The following is a 15032-nucleotide window of genomic DNA, read 5'->3' as shown; positions in this document are numbered from 1 at the left end:
GGGAGATAACTCCGATAAAGTAACTTTTATAATAGGATGTGTTATGAATTTACCTATTTTATGATGTAGCAAGAAAACGAATTCGGTGACCCCACTTTTTCTTTTTCTTATCTGAAAGCATATTATTAGAGCTATCTTCTCATATTTTATCTTAAAATTCTATGGTTTAGTTTTCTTTTTATCACAAAAAGTTGGGTTTTCCATGCATAATCTATACAAAATCTGACAATTTTGCACAACCTGTAGCTCGAAAAAAAGCCCGGCGACCCATACTTTTATTATATTTTTGAAAAAAGCATGGACCCCCCACCTACCTTAACGAACGTTTTAACATGCGAAAAAAAAATGCCTATAAGCCTAATTCCGTTTGTTTATTTATTTATCAACTCTACAGGTTTTTGCTGTTTAATTGATAATAAGAAGTTAAATCAACACATTAATATATAATTAGTATGAACTACTATTTTTATATTTGACGCTTTCGCTTGTCCGGATGTCATATTCGATGGTTAGAGCAATTTTGGTTGACTTTGCTTATGGTTATTTTTTTAAAGTTTTTTCTTCCTTCAACTACAATAAATAACTAATGACTTGATAACACGTTTTCTTGTATTCGTATAATAAGATATATCGCAGCTACATTGAAACCGTGAACATTTACAGCAATAAGTTCATCCATAACCTCGATGTCAACCGCATGACACGTACTTCCGCTACGTATCGACAGAAATGAAATTTGTACATGAAATACGTTTTAATCGGTAGTTATAACAGAATCCGACCTATAATCAATGATCTTTTACTTCTTCTGATCCGTCAGATGTAGCTTATCGGTCTTCGTAAATGAAATGTTATTGTTGAATTATTGCCAGACATTTTGAGATAGTCCGTTGTCTTTGTTATTTGTTCATGCATGTTATAAGAAATGGATGAATTATGAGCTTATTAGGAACAAATCTTCTGACTTCCATGAATAGAAAATGATTGAAGAGGACTCAATAGAGATTTAATACGGACATTTTGATGATTTGCTTGATATTTTGCAATTATTGACTATTGGTGTCCCATTAATTCACACTTTATCAAGATTTATGTCCGTAACATTGAAATTACAATATTGTTATAGATATTAATGTCAACCTGTTTGATATTCATATTGAGGTTATTTAGGCATTTCAAACTAATAATTGATTCACTTTGATCTGAATATATATTTATCGCAAATATATTATATGTAGCATTATTTTTCATCTTTTGAATTTTATAATTGCTTTCAAACTATTTTTCATGTTTTTATTCTAAATTTCAAAGTCGTACTTTCTCTAACCTACAAAAAAGCCTTCAGTATCTACATCCGTTTTATAATTGTTTGTTTAGACCAAAACTTGCCAATCACAAAATTTATTTTATTCTAGCAAAGTTGACCCCAGAAGATAAAGGTGTTCTGTTAGGTCCTTATTTAATTTTATTGCTCCTAACGATTTTGATATTAAAAAGACAAACAAGTTATTCCTATTATGACATCGCATTCGGGCTTCTTTTAAACTGAGTTTTACTGTGCGTATTGCTATGTGTATTTTTATTCTACATTGGCTAGAGGTATAAGAGGGAGGGTTGAGATCTCACAAAACATGTTTAACCCCGCCGCATTTTTGTGCCTGTCCCAAGTCAGGAGCCTCTGGCCTTTGTTAGTCTTGTATGTTTTTTTTTAATTTTAGTTCCTTTATATGTTTTGGAGTTTAGTGTGACGTCCATTTTCACTGAAACAGTACACAATTTTATTTAGGGGCCAGCTAAGGACCACCTCCGGGTGCGGGATTTTCTTGCTGCGTTGAAGACCCATTGGTGGCCTTGGGCTGTTATCTGCTGTTTGGTCGGGTTGTTGTCTCTTTGACATATTCCCCATTTCCATTCTCAATTTTATAAAAGACCGACATGACAAACTATGAAAGAATTCAAAAGAGAAAACATACGGCCTGGTTTTTCTTAAACAAATCTGACAGACAGCAACCAACGACAACCTCTGAATAACAGGCTCCTGACTTGGAACAGGCACATACATAATGTGGTGGATTTAATGTTGTACGTATAAACACATACCTCTACAATCCTATGTGAAAGTGGTGTAACAATACAACATAAAAACAAACTAAAATCAGTTGGAAGGGTTTGACTCATCAGATAGATACGAGGTACACGTATACGTTCGCCATTAACACTTTTTTTTAACACAGTGTAAATTTCCTTTATTCGATATGTTTTCACAGTTTAGTGTTCCTTCAACAATCCTGAAAGTAGAATGATTTTATTATCATACCAAATATTTTACATTCCAAAACATAATTTAACATGATTTATTTATTAGTTTTAGATAGCTTTGCACTAGCTTTCATTGACCGCAACATTCTTAGATCAATAGTGTCTTTTGTCATTTTGTTAGTTATTTTAATGTATTTTGCCGATCAGATTTCATTTCGCACAAAAAATGGTGAATCCCATCACTTTTTTTTAAATGTATTTAACATAAATGAGGCCGTGGGTTTTCTCTTATGAAATATTTTATATTTTGTCATACCGGGGTCATTTATAGCTTACATGTTCTATACGGGTTTGGTCAGTGCAAACATTTTGGCCTCGGTCATCATTGAAGAGACATGAATTGTCGAAATGCACAAAATTGGAACCGTTTATATTATTGTCTAGCTTTATCTGACTTTAAACACATGTTATATTTGAATATCAGCTGATACTGTGTTCCTTGAAGACGAAAATGAAAGGGAAGAATATATCCTAAATGAAACTGGGAGAATATGGATGGGGACGGTTGGAAAATTTAGCGTTAGACCATGGAACTTTGCTCAGGTATGCCAGTTATTCATTGAAAAATGATTTTTGAATAAAAACTATTAAAAAACATATTTTTTTATTTGGCGGACGTCAACGATAATTATGATTATAAACGACAATTATATCACAGATTTCTTCCAAATTTTGGATATAGCCAACATCATTCATTTAATGTCACATAAAAAAACATAGCTTTTTATCTGTAAACAATAAGAGAACGAAGGACAGCTGGTTGGGTCTAATAACACCATTAAGTCTGACAAGTATCAGATATTTAAGCTTTCAATTTTGAATTTACGTCTTCATTCTCACAATTATGTATAATGAATTTTGGAGTTTTTGCAAATTATAATTTACTTGATCTGTTACACGTAAAAGAGCACTGAAAGGCCTGGTATTCAGATTCAATTTACTTTTACTATCTTTGTTTTGTGAAATCAATATACTAATTTACTTTGAATTACAAGGAAACTTTTTTGCTCATCTAGTATACCCATGGCTTATGCAGAACAACATGTAATTGACGAATAAATTAAAAACCAGTCTTATATATTTTTGAAACCAAAAGATTTTGACGTATATCGTTCCATTGATTTGTTATAATTTCTTCTGAATTCACTTTATTTATGTACTTCAAATGATATTGCAATCTATAATGATTGGTCAATCTACGAATTATCTAAAATCCTAAAACTGCTACACGTTTCCATATTAACAGTACAGTAAAGTAGAAATATATGTTAAACAATGTTCGCCGCCTGTTGCAGTGTATGCAAAATATATACCTCTTTGTGCCGTGTATATTCAATTTGAATAAAAGCCGATATGATACGTCAATGAGACAGTTAAAAATGACACAAAAATTATGACGATACCGTTAATATTAAGAGCAAAACTCGCATACGCCTCACACACGGATTATTGTTTTATTGAGTCCACATAGTATGAACTCATTTAAAGATATAAAAAAAGAGATGTAGGACTATATGTTTATGAGACATCGACCAAACATAATAAGTATACTGTTGTGTTAAAAAATGATAACTATTGAGAGCATCATAGATATTTAAATATAAAAGACAGTTTTCCCTTGTTGATGTGTATGTTAAAGACATTTCACCTCTTTTTTCAGTGTATCTTAAAATATTTCGTATCTTACTTCTATAAATTATTAACATCAATTTTATCAACAATCAATATCATACTTGAAATAAAGGATACAACAGATACAGTAAAGTCTGCTCCATATCTTGACTTATATTTAGAAATTGACACTGAGGGTCGGTTGAGAACGAAACTTTACGATATAAGAGATGACTTCAGCTTCCCAATTGTGAACTTTCCATTTATATGTAGCAACATTCCACGAGCGCCTGTATATGGAGTATATATTTACCAGTTGATACGGTATTCCAAAGCTTGCATTTTTATCACGATTTCCATGATAGAGGGTATTAAACCAGGAGTTCCATGTGTTGAAGTTAAACAACCATCCCTTCGAAAATGGTACGGACACCATGGTTGACCGTTATGGAATATCTGTTTCACAGATGTCGACGGATATGTTCCAACTGTCGTAACCACAATCCCGTCCCATTTTCTTCGAATTTGACCTACCGAATTAGACTTATCACCGGTTTGTACTTACAGTAGCAACACACACGACGGGTGTCACATGACGAGCAGAATCAACCCACCCTTCCGGAGCACCTGAGATCACCCCCGCTTTTTTGTGGAGTTCGTGTTACTCAGTGTTTATTTTTCTATGTTGTGTTATGTACTGTTGTTTGTCTTTTCGTCGTTTTTCGTTTTTTGCCATAGCATTGTCAGTTTGTTTTCGATTTCGAGTTTGAATATCCATTTGGAATCTTTCGCCTCTCTTTTAATGTTATGCATATAATATGTCATAGATACCAGGATTAAAATTGTGTACGCCAGACGCGCGTTACTTTTACAAAAGAATCATAACTGACGCTCGAATCTGTAAAGTTAAAAAGGCCAAATAGAGTACGAAGTTAAAGAGTATTGAGAACCCAAATTCCGAAAGGTTTTGCCAAATACATCTATGGTAATATATTTCTGTGGTAGTATATTGAACACATTCCTCTCTTTCTTTCAGTGTTTTGTTCCGTATTGTATCGTCCCTTCTTAAAGTGTTTATAATAAAATACGCTTGTTGTTGTGTTATTTTGAAAGTACAATGAACAACAGCATGAGTTATGTCATTAGAGTGATCAATTGCAAACAAAAATGCATTGAATTAGTTTTCAGCCCAATACCAATAAAAATAGGGATTTCGTTTTTCGAAGCTGTTACATGTATGTTACTTTCGATTTTATCAGTAAACGTCTGTATTCCTGCCCAGTACTGAGATAGGAGCTGTGATATGAATAAAAATATGAAGACAAGTACTACCAAATAAATTATAGTTAGTAAATAGGTCTCGCGATTGCTGTTGACAGATTTTTACTTCATAAAGACAGGTTGTATTTGATAGGTGTTCTGACAATGCATGAGCAGATAACATATTATGAAATAACGTTAAATATATCTTTGACAAATTGGCATTTTATATATGTATTCTGCTAATCTATATCTGCTTATCTATATTGAAAATACTAGTTTCAATTTTTTGTAGTTTGACGATGTATGTTTGATGGCAGCTCTTGCAATGCTAGAAAAGTCAGAGCTAGCAGATTCTGCTAGAGGAGACCCTTTGTTGGTTGTCCGTGCAGTATCGGGTGTTGTAAGTCATAATTGAATAGATCTCTAATACTAATTTCAAAATTTATTGTAAGTCATATTTGTAAGTCTGCTCAAAACCTATTTGTTGAAATTTGTACCTTTGTTATTCCGAAGTTGGTTAATATCAAATTAAGGTCAAGGATGACAAGGAAAGTGGCGTTTGAATTGGTTCTATTATCCAAAGAAGATGACAAACGTATCGAAACGTCAATTGGCAATAAAATATGGCAACAATTAAATAGGATCTATGAGAAAGTTAAACTATCAGTAGTAAGTTGAAAAACTGAGGAAGTGTAATGATCAGTCTGGAATTACAAGATGCATTGTTTATTTCAAGTTCTTTTACAGTACATTAAAAGAAAAAAAGTGGGCACCCGAAACTTCCCAGTCATTAAAAGTGGTCAAACCTTTGTGGCTCATTGAACTTGTAAATGATTAAATTATAAAGTAAAATACCGAAGTCCAAGGAAAATTCAAAACGGAAAGTCCCTTATCAAAAGGCAAAATCAAAAGCTCAAACACATCAAACGGAAGAAAAACAACTGTCATATTTTGACTTTGTACAGGCATTTCCTAATGTTAAAAATGGGGGATTAAACCTGGTTTTATAGTTTGATGGAATCGTCTCAAATCAGATTTCATCCATTCAGAAGAAATATTCTGGCTGTTACCCAAATTGCGTTGCTATTAAAGTAATTTGTCTTTTTATTTGGTCTCCCAAACAAAGTTTGCAGACTTATTGGTTTTGCTCAGTTCTTCTTCTTATTCCACCGCTTTTGAATTTGAACTTGTCAGCCCCCGTTCACCAAAACCGCTAGCCAGATTAACCTAGGGTTCCACAATATGTTAGACTAACATATCTAGTGGTGTAATCAGGGTTTTGTTTGTGCAATGGGAGTTATAAAGGGGTAAAAAGAAAGGAGGGGTTTACTATAGAACCCTATGGGATTTTAATTTTTTTTAATTTTCAAATGATTATAACTTGAGAACAGTTAGTGATAGACACATGGGGTCTTCAGTAATGATCATGGGAACATACTGAAAGGTCAAAAGGTCAATGGTCAATTATAACCTTGACCTTTGACCTTGAACTATTTTTCTTCAATTTATTCAATGTGGAGAGTCTTTAGAGGTTTATACTTATGGGGATTTGTTTGAGAGACTTCATAACAGCATCCTGTTACAATCATTTCTTGTTTAATCGTTGAATCTGTATGTTCGATAATATATTTGTTGTAAATAAACATATCATAGATACCAGCATTAAAAGTTTGTACACAAATCGCGCGTTGTGTATAAAAAAGACTCATCAGTGACGCTCGAATTAAAAAAGTTAAAAAGGCCAAATAAAGAACGAATTGAAGCATCGAGGACCCAAATTTCCAAAACGTTTTGCCAAAATCAGTTTAGTTAATCTATTCATTAATCAAACATTAACTAAAAAAAACGATAAATAATAATAAAAATATTACAAACGGATATTTGAATGTCAATTCGTTGGCGTTGATAATTTTCAAATCATGTTTATTAATCCTTTCCCAGAACATAAGTGTTGACGAGTTAATCATCTGTAGTCAAAAACTTTGAATAGCTTTTTATGACAATGCAAGGGTGTCCATTTCTCAATAATCGCTGCTATGTAATCTGGATTTGATTTTTTTGGTGCCATTTTGATCAAAGGATTATTAGAATTTTATTACAATCCATAATGGTTCACATCTTCCTACATACAATAATATTTTTCTTATGAGATGGCAGATAAATTGCTTGATGACATTTAATACTATTAACTAAAGTGTATTCTTAAGTGTTATTATAATTTTTTACAGTCGTTTAAACGATTTATAATTGGCTTACCATCGTTTGACCTTTGATGAAAATGACAGTCCAGTATGTAATCCAAGCGGGAAATCTTAGTATATAACCGATTTAATTAAGTTCAAATATCACTTTTGATCAATGACGTTGAAGGTTCGATTAAAGGTTGAAATATGTTATATAACCAGGTATAAGATAATAACTTTGCAAATGGAAAGTTTCTGTCTCATTTAAAATCTTGCTAATTAGTTCCATACAGGCGAAACCGAAGAGGACAATATGCTTGCATTCCTTTTCGTAATGTCAGATTCATTTGATTAGATATTTGTAACATACATGTAGTTATATCACAAAAATGTACAGATCAAGTTTGATTATATTACTGGTACAAATTTTACTGCACCAGATGCATATTCCGACAATCAAGGTCTCTTCAGTGATGACTGATGCCAAAACATCTGAAAATCAAAAACCTTATACAAAAAAAATTTAAGGTTGAAGAGTTGATCAAACAAAATGTGCAAACAGTAAAGACAAACCCAGGCTTTGCATTTTGCTCTTGTTGTTACCCTTGGACATAGATATTTGCTATACATTATAGTGCTTGAAATGCCTTAAATCGTTTAATTAGATATTTTGTATATATAGATATGCTAAATGATGTTACAGATCAAGTTTACATTTCGTTCTAGTTGAGCGAAATGTGCGTAACTGGTGGATCTGGGACACAGAAAATGCATGAAAATATCTCAGAGTTGAAATTGATTCTTCAGAGTTTGGCTGATATATTTTTAAACGCCTACAACCCAAAATATCTTCTGAACGGATAAAATTCATAACTACATATGTAGTATTATCATTAAATGTTTCCAATTTTACTCTATGATAAATTGATAATAAATATTTTCCAATATGAATCGAAAATTCACCAGACTTCCTTCTCAACTGAATGCTTGTCCAATATAAGGATAGTATCGTCTAATGTTCCTATCGATACAGTCTATTTTATTGCATGTGTAATACAATAAGAATGCTTGTTGTATTAGGGGACTATATTTGTTTATAGAAATATCATCCTTAAAACCCTCATATACTTAATCTTAATGTTTACAATTCACTAGCATTATGAAAAGTGAAGCGCGTGGATAATTCGATTTAAAAACAAATGTCAATTATTCAAAACATACAGACGGGACTGTCAAACGATGGGAATGTCGTACACCCTGTGGAAGCTATAAGAAATATAAACTCTTCAAATATATCAAAATGTCTTAGACAGTAAAATAACTACTTTAAGAATTAGCGCGTAAAATATTCCCTTTACTAACATTTAATGATCAAAGCATTGTGAGCATTTAAGCACAAAGTACGAAAAAAAAAGAAGTTTAAAACATAGATAATGAAGGAAGAACTAGTGGTATTTATTCGTCTTTATATATACTTTTTCTGTCATACTACTCCAAATGTACGTACAATTGTATGAAGGATTCATAAATCATATGAAGATGGAAAGACAATACCATTGTTGAAAAAACACAGAGAGACAAACAACTGATAACAAAACACTACACAGAAAACTACAGTTAACCTGTATTTTGAGAGATAAAAATTATCAAGGAATATCACACGTTAGTAACTAAATCTGATTTTTTTTATAATAATCAATACAATTATACTTTCTAGATATCATATCTCTCCTTTATATCCTACTTACAAAGGAAGTGGAATAGTCATGCGTAACTACAAATACAAATTATATTGCTCAGCTGATGTATTTATAAGGAATGAGATTTTTTTTACTTGATCTTTATAATGTTAGGGTATACAGTGTAGGCGACTTTAAGATCCACCTGGCAACCACTTTCTGTTTGACTATATTTTTAGAATTGTATTTTGCCTACTGATCATGACTTTTTCGCCATTGTTTTCTTGGCTGGTATCATAAGGACTGACTCCATAATAGATCTGGAGAATGATGATGTGGATTTTATGTTTAATTTGTATAACTTCGGCACATTCTATATGTGCCTATCACAATTCAGGGACCTGTAATTCAGTGGCTGTTGTTGGTTGCTGTCTATCATACTTGTTTTTCTTTTATTATAAAAAATAAAAAGATGTTGTATGATTGCCCTTGAGCAAACTCTCCACCAGAAACCAAATGAAGTAGAAGTAAACAACTATAGGTCACCATACGGCCTTCTACAATGAGAAAAACCAATACCTCATAGTTAGCTTTAAAATCCCCGAAATGACAAATGTAAAATAATTCAAACGAGAAAACTGACGGCGTGATTTATGTACAAAACAATAAACGAAAAGCAAATATGATATACAGTAACAAACGACAACCACTGAATTACAGACTCTCGACTTGAGACAGGCACATACAGAATGTGGCAGAATTAAACTTATTTGCTGGCGCCAAATCCCTAACCTTGGACAGAGATGTAAAAGTATAACATAAGAACAAACTAAACAAAACAATTAAAAAGGGCTTAGCTCATCAAATAGATAAAAAGTGCAAAAAGACTAAAAAAGAAAACACATTAGACAACAAAGTACAGATCTGAGAGAACTCGCAGTTTCTGAAATATAGTTCAAAGCCAATAACATATAATAAAAAATCGTGTATCTAAGATATATCAGCATATCAGTCAGTTCACATCCAACGTCTAATATATTAAGTGTAACGACGTCATTAAGAGCCAGAGAAAAACATGATTTTGTCAATATGAAAATATAGGTATTTGTGTGACCATTAATGTACATATGTGTATTACAATAATAGGTAGTTGGGTTTTAATGTACTGATAACAAAATCAATATTTATTCCGACAATTTCAATATTCAAAGATATAATAACAGGGTTGAATTGTTAACTTTAAGAATAAGTTTTTTTAAAGGATCAATAAGTTTACACGGATCGTATCTGAATTTACGGGCTCGGTAAACAACATCACCGTAACAATTAGGATGTCCGTTTGTAATAAGTTTTCTACAGGAACAGCTAAACTTCCAAACCAAATCTTTGTATATATAAAAGAATTTAGTAAAGGTTTTAAGTAAGTTGTGGTAACGAAAACCTTGATTTAAATATTAACCAGTAATACTGAGATTACGTTCATTAAAATCCACAACGTCACTACAGACGCATAGCGAACGAGTTGAATATATAAACAACGTAAGATGGTGCCAAAGGAACATCATCATCCAAACCTCTTATTCTAATTTCTTTAAAAGTTAACTCCGATACACAAGATGTGAACATATTCTTCAAGAAAGTGCGGGATTTATCTTAGTAAAATCAGTCAAATTTTTTTTAAAAATTTAGATCAATAACAATGAACATGATGGCGGAATATTAGTTGGTAACTATTCTGGTAAATATGACGACGGAGTAGCACCATATGCATGGAACGGAAGTTCAGCAATCCTCGAAGAATACTTAAAGAAACGAAAAGGAGTTAAATATGGGCAATGTTGGACGTTTGCTGCTGTTGCCACTACAGGTATGAAATATATTTTTGATTCGTTATTTTTCAGGTTTGTTTTCTTTATTGAATACTTAATGTCTAAGGAACATATCTGGATAAGTTGTGATATATGTCAATTTCTGAAGGTAAACAATCAGGTCCTTATTATACTACAGACAGTCATCATTACTTTCGAAAGAGATGATAATAAAAGTTTACACGTTATCAAGAGGAAAATTGTGAACATTTTGAACTATTCATATCGAGAAAAAGGTAGGAAAGCATTGGTTACTAACGATTTTCAGATTTATTTTTCTTAGTCGAAATTTAACAATGTGGTCGACGCGAAAATGCTATGTCAACCGACTTAATCACATTTTATTTCGATTTCAATTACCAAGAACGTCTGGTGATAACTGTTCACATTTTGATATCTAAGTGCTTTTTAAGACCCGACGATTAGTAAGTCTCTATCAGTTGTTTGTTTCAATTCCCCGGTAAAACATGCAGAAATGAGATGATTCGACAAGTAAGAATACATCGGAATATCTACTTGTAACTGCAAAATTCGTTAAGCAAAATACTGAATGAGGCAATTTTTGTCGAGCCTGCGACATTTATGACGCGAAAGCGAGACATAACGATCCTCCTAGATCCCGTCGTCGGCAGCGTCAACGTTTAGGTTCAGTCTGTGGTTAAAGTTTTTTTTAGACATACATAACTTTGTCAAACCTTTATGACAGAAGCTTGCTTATGTGTCAAATACGGTATCCAGAGCAAAATTTTGAAAATATTTATTTTCATTTCCCGTATTTTACTGTTAAATAGACTTAGTGTTTCAGATTTAGTTTGAGGTTAAAGTTTTTCAGTCATCAATAACTTTGTCAAACCTTCATGGAGTTTTAGGAAACTTGCTGAAGCTTGTTTATGACCAAAATAAAATTGAGAATGGAAATGGGGAATGCGTCAAAGAGACAACAACCCGACCTAAGAGCATAAAACAGCCCAAGGCCACCATTATGAGTTTTAGATAAAGTAATGAACATAGAGAAGTTCTCGTTCGGACACACACTCCATTATCTTATATATTATAAGAGCATAAACCTGAAGCACGGGGAGGCACTCTACTGTCTCCACACGGCACTAAAGACAAACTCTGTAAAAAATAGAATTGAGAATGGAAATGAGGAATACTCAAAGAGACAACAACCCGACCAAAGAGCATAAAACAGCCCAAGGCCACCAATATGAGTTTTAGATAGATATGCCTAAAGTAATGAACATAGAGAAGTTCTAGCTCGGACACACACTCCATTATCATGTATATTATAAGAGCATATACCTGAAGCACGGGGAGGCACTCTACTGTCTCCACACGGCACTTAAGACAAACTCTGTAAAAAATAAAATTGAGAATGGAAATGGGGAATGCGTCAAAGAGACAACAACCCGACCAAAGAGCATTAAACAGCCTGAGGTCACCAATATGAGTTTTAGATAAATACTCATAAAGTAATAAACGTAGAGAAGTTCTCGGACAAAAAAGACAGTATCCAGAGCTAAATTTTAAAAATATGTATTTTCATTTTCCGTATTTTACTTATAAATGGACTTAGTTTTCTTTTAGAGTTAACAAGTAGATACAGTCTGAGGTTAAAGTTTTATGTCATCAATAACTTAGTCAAACCTTCATGGAATTGTATGAAATTTGGACAAAAGCTTAGTTATGATCAAAATACAGTTTTCAGAGCTAATTTTTGAAAATATTTATTTTCATTTTCCCGTATCTGTTGTATGTATGTTTATATGTTTGCATTTTGTTTATGGTTTTTTATGATAGGGCCTCAGGGAAGATTAGTTATATAGCTAACTGTGTAACCTTCTTAAAATAAAGTATTGTTGTTGTTGTTGTTGTTATTGTTATCTCACTGATAAATGGACTTAGTTTTTTTGTAACATTTAACAAGTAGATACAGTCTGGGGTTAAAGGGTTAAAGTTTGTTACTTTCAAATACCTTATCGAACCTAGAATTATATGATACTTTGGCAGAATCTTTTTTACGACTAAGATATAATGTTGAAGCAAACTTTTGAAAATATAGTTTTTTCGTTTTCAGTATTTTTCTGTTAGATGGACTTAGTTTTTTACAGTTAACATTTACAAACAGTCTGGGATTAAACTTTTTTGAAATGATAAATTTGTAAACCTTCATGAATTAATTTGAAACTTGGACAGAAACTAATCTTCAAGACCATGAAATAGCATCACAAGAAAATATTTTTTTTTAAATTCTGTATTTCACTGATAAATGGACTCACTTTTTAAGTCAACAGTACACTTGTATACTGACAGCATCAATCACAGGCAAGACACCACAGGGTTCCTCGGAACCCCTTCCGATTTTTTTTTTATCAAAAATAAAGATAGCAGAGCGCAGAAACCCTTTGGACAATAAGACATTTATTTGATCCATTTTCACATGTTTCAACACTTTTTATATTTACTGTAACTTGACTGTTAGTGTTGCTCTCCATCAATTGCAATTTACTCCAAATTCTGACCAAATCGCAATTTGTTTTATAAAACCAAACTGTTCAACTGGTCAGAAATTTGAACAAACTGCTGTAGAAAACCACAGTTAAGTCGTGAAAGTGCAAGGTGATAAAATAAAGCATACTTACAATCCTATAAGACATTAATTCCACATTAATGTTATTATGAAAAATCAGTCTAACAGTTTGTATAGAAATTTTATTGTTATTGTCATGCTAAAGGTGATGGGTAGTAATTTTGAAGTGCTATAAAAATGTCCAAACTAAGCTTTCATACAATTTTTCTTTATAAAAGTCTTCTTTATTCATAAGAATTAGACATCATTTGAATTAAAACATCTTACATTCAGTAAAATATTTGTGAAATTACAATACGTTGTTAATAAGTTTCCATGGGAGATAACCTAAAACATTATTCTTTTAAATATAGAAGACTTTTCGAAAGAAAAATTGATTATCTCCCATGGAAACTTACTAAACACGTAATGTAATTTCACACATATTTTACTGAATATAAAATGTTTTAATTCTAATGATGTCTGATTCTTATGAATATAGAAGACTTTTCGAAAGAAAAATTGTATGTAAGCTTAGTTTGGACATTTTTATAGCAATTCAAAATTACTACCCATCACCTTTAGCATGACAATAACAATACAATTTCTGTATAAATTGTTAGACTGATTTTTCATTATAACATTGAAGTGGATTTAAAGTCTTATAGGATTGTAAGTATGCTTTATTTTATCACCTTGCACTTTCACGACTTGACTGTGATTTTCTACAGCAGTTTGTTCAATTTTCTGACCAGTTGAACAGTTTGGTTTTATAAAAAAATGGCAATTTGGTCAGAATTTTGAATAAGTTGCAATAGGTTGAGAGCAACACTTACAGTCAAGTCACATTAACCTTTAAGAAATATTCATTTCGGTGGTATAGCACATAGATAAGTGTAACTATGACAAAACACAACCATCGTAACTTTTGATAACAAAAAGTCTTTTTCTGTGAAATTATAAATAAACTTAGATTGTAAAAGACGCATCATTGCACTATTCATTCTCAAGATAAAAGCAAAAACCCTTGTTTTTAATTATATGCTAAACATAACCGAACCGTCGTTGTTATTTAAGTTCATAACACCTCATTTTTCACTCTCTTGTATTACTAAAGTTTCATTTATGCAGAAAAATAAGAAAAACATTACATCATATATCTTGGATTTTTACATCATAAAATTATTTTCCTGAATATTGCAATTCATCTTCAGATTCATATTACTTATATGTAATATATTAATGTATCCACAAATACACTGACAAACGTCCACAAAAGAAACAACGCAAAACCCAGTAATCTTAGCCATACTGAAAATCTAGTGTGAGCTGTGGAAACACGTTAAATTGTTTTTTTTCCAACATGACCATAATTTGTAACATGTGGAGCAGGATCTGCTTACCCTTCCGGAGCACCTGAGATCACCCCCAGTTTTTGGTGGGGTTCGTGTTGCTTAGTCTTTAGTTTTCTATGTTGTGTCATCTGTACTATTATTTTGTCTATTTGTCTTTTTATTTTTGGCCATGGCGTTGTCAG

At 32.1% G+C, this 15032-nt stretch overlaps 1 protein-coding gene across 4 annotated transcripts in view; it reads left to right on the top strand.

Moving 5' to 3' along the window:
* The window catches only part of LOC127701144 (protein-glutamine gamma-glutamyltransferase K-like), a 90038-nt gene that overhangs the window by 65316 nt on the left and 9690 nt on the right, over positions 1-15032 (top strand). For all 4 annotated transcript variants that reach the window (XM_052204954.1, XM_052204953.1, XM_052204952.1 and 1 more), the window contains 3 exons: positions 2744-2862; positions 5486-5593; positions 10745-10922. In XM_052204954.1, coding sequence (XP_052060914.1) covers positions 2744-2862; positions 5486-5593; positions 10745-10922 — 405 coding nt within the window. The remainder of the gene's footprint in view (positions 1-2743; positions 2863-5485; positions 5594-10744; positions 10923-15032) is intronic.

The sequence above is a fragment of the Mytilus californianus genome, unplaced genomic scaffold (genome assembly GCF_021869535.1).
Source record: "Mytilus californianus isolate M0D057914Y unplaced genomic scaffold, xbMytCali1.0.p SCAF_5, whole genome shotgun sequence".
In the NCBI taxonomy this organism is placed as follows: domain Eukaryota; kingdom Metazoa; phylum Mollusca; class Bivalvia; order Mytilida; family Mytilidae; genus Mytilus; species Mytilus californianus.
The sequence above is the reverse complement of the archived record's forward strand: the minus strand, read 5'-3'. Positions and strand labels throughout refer to the sequence as shown.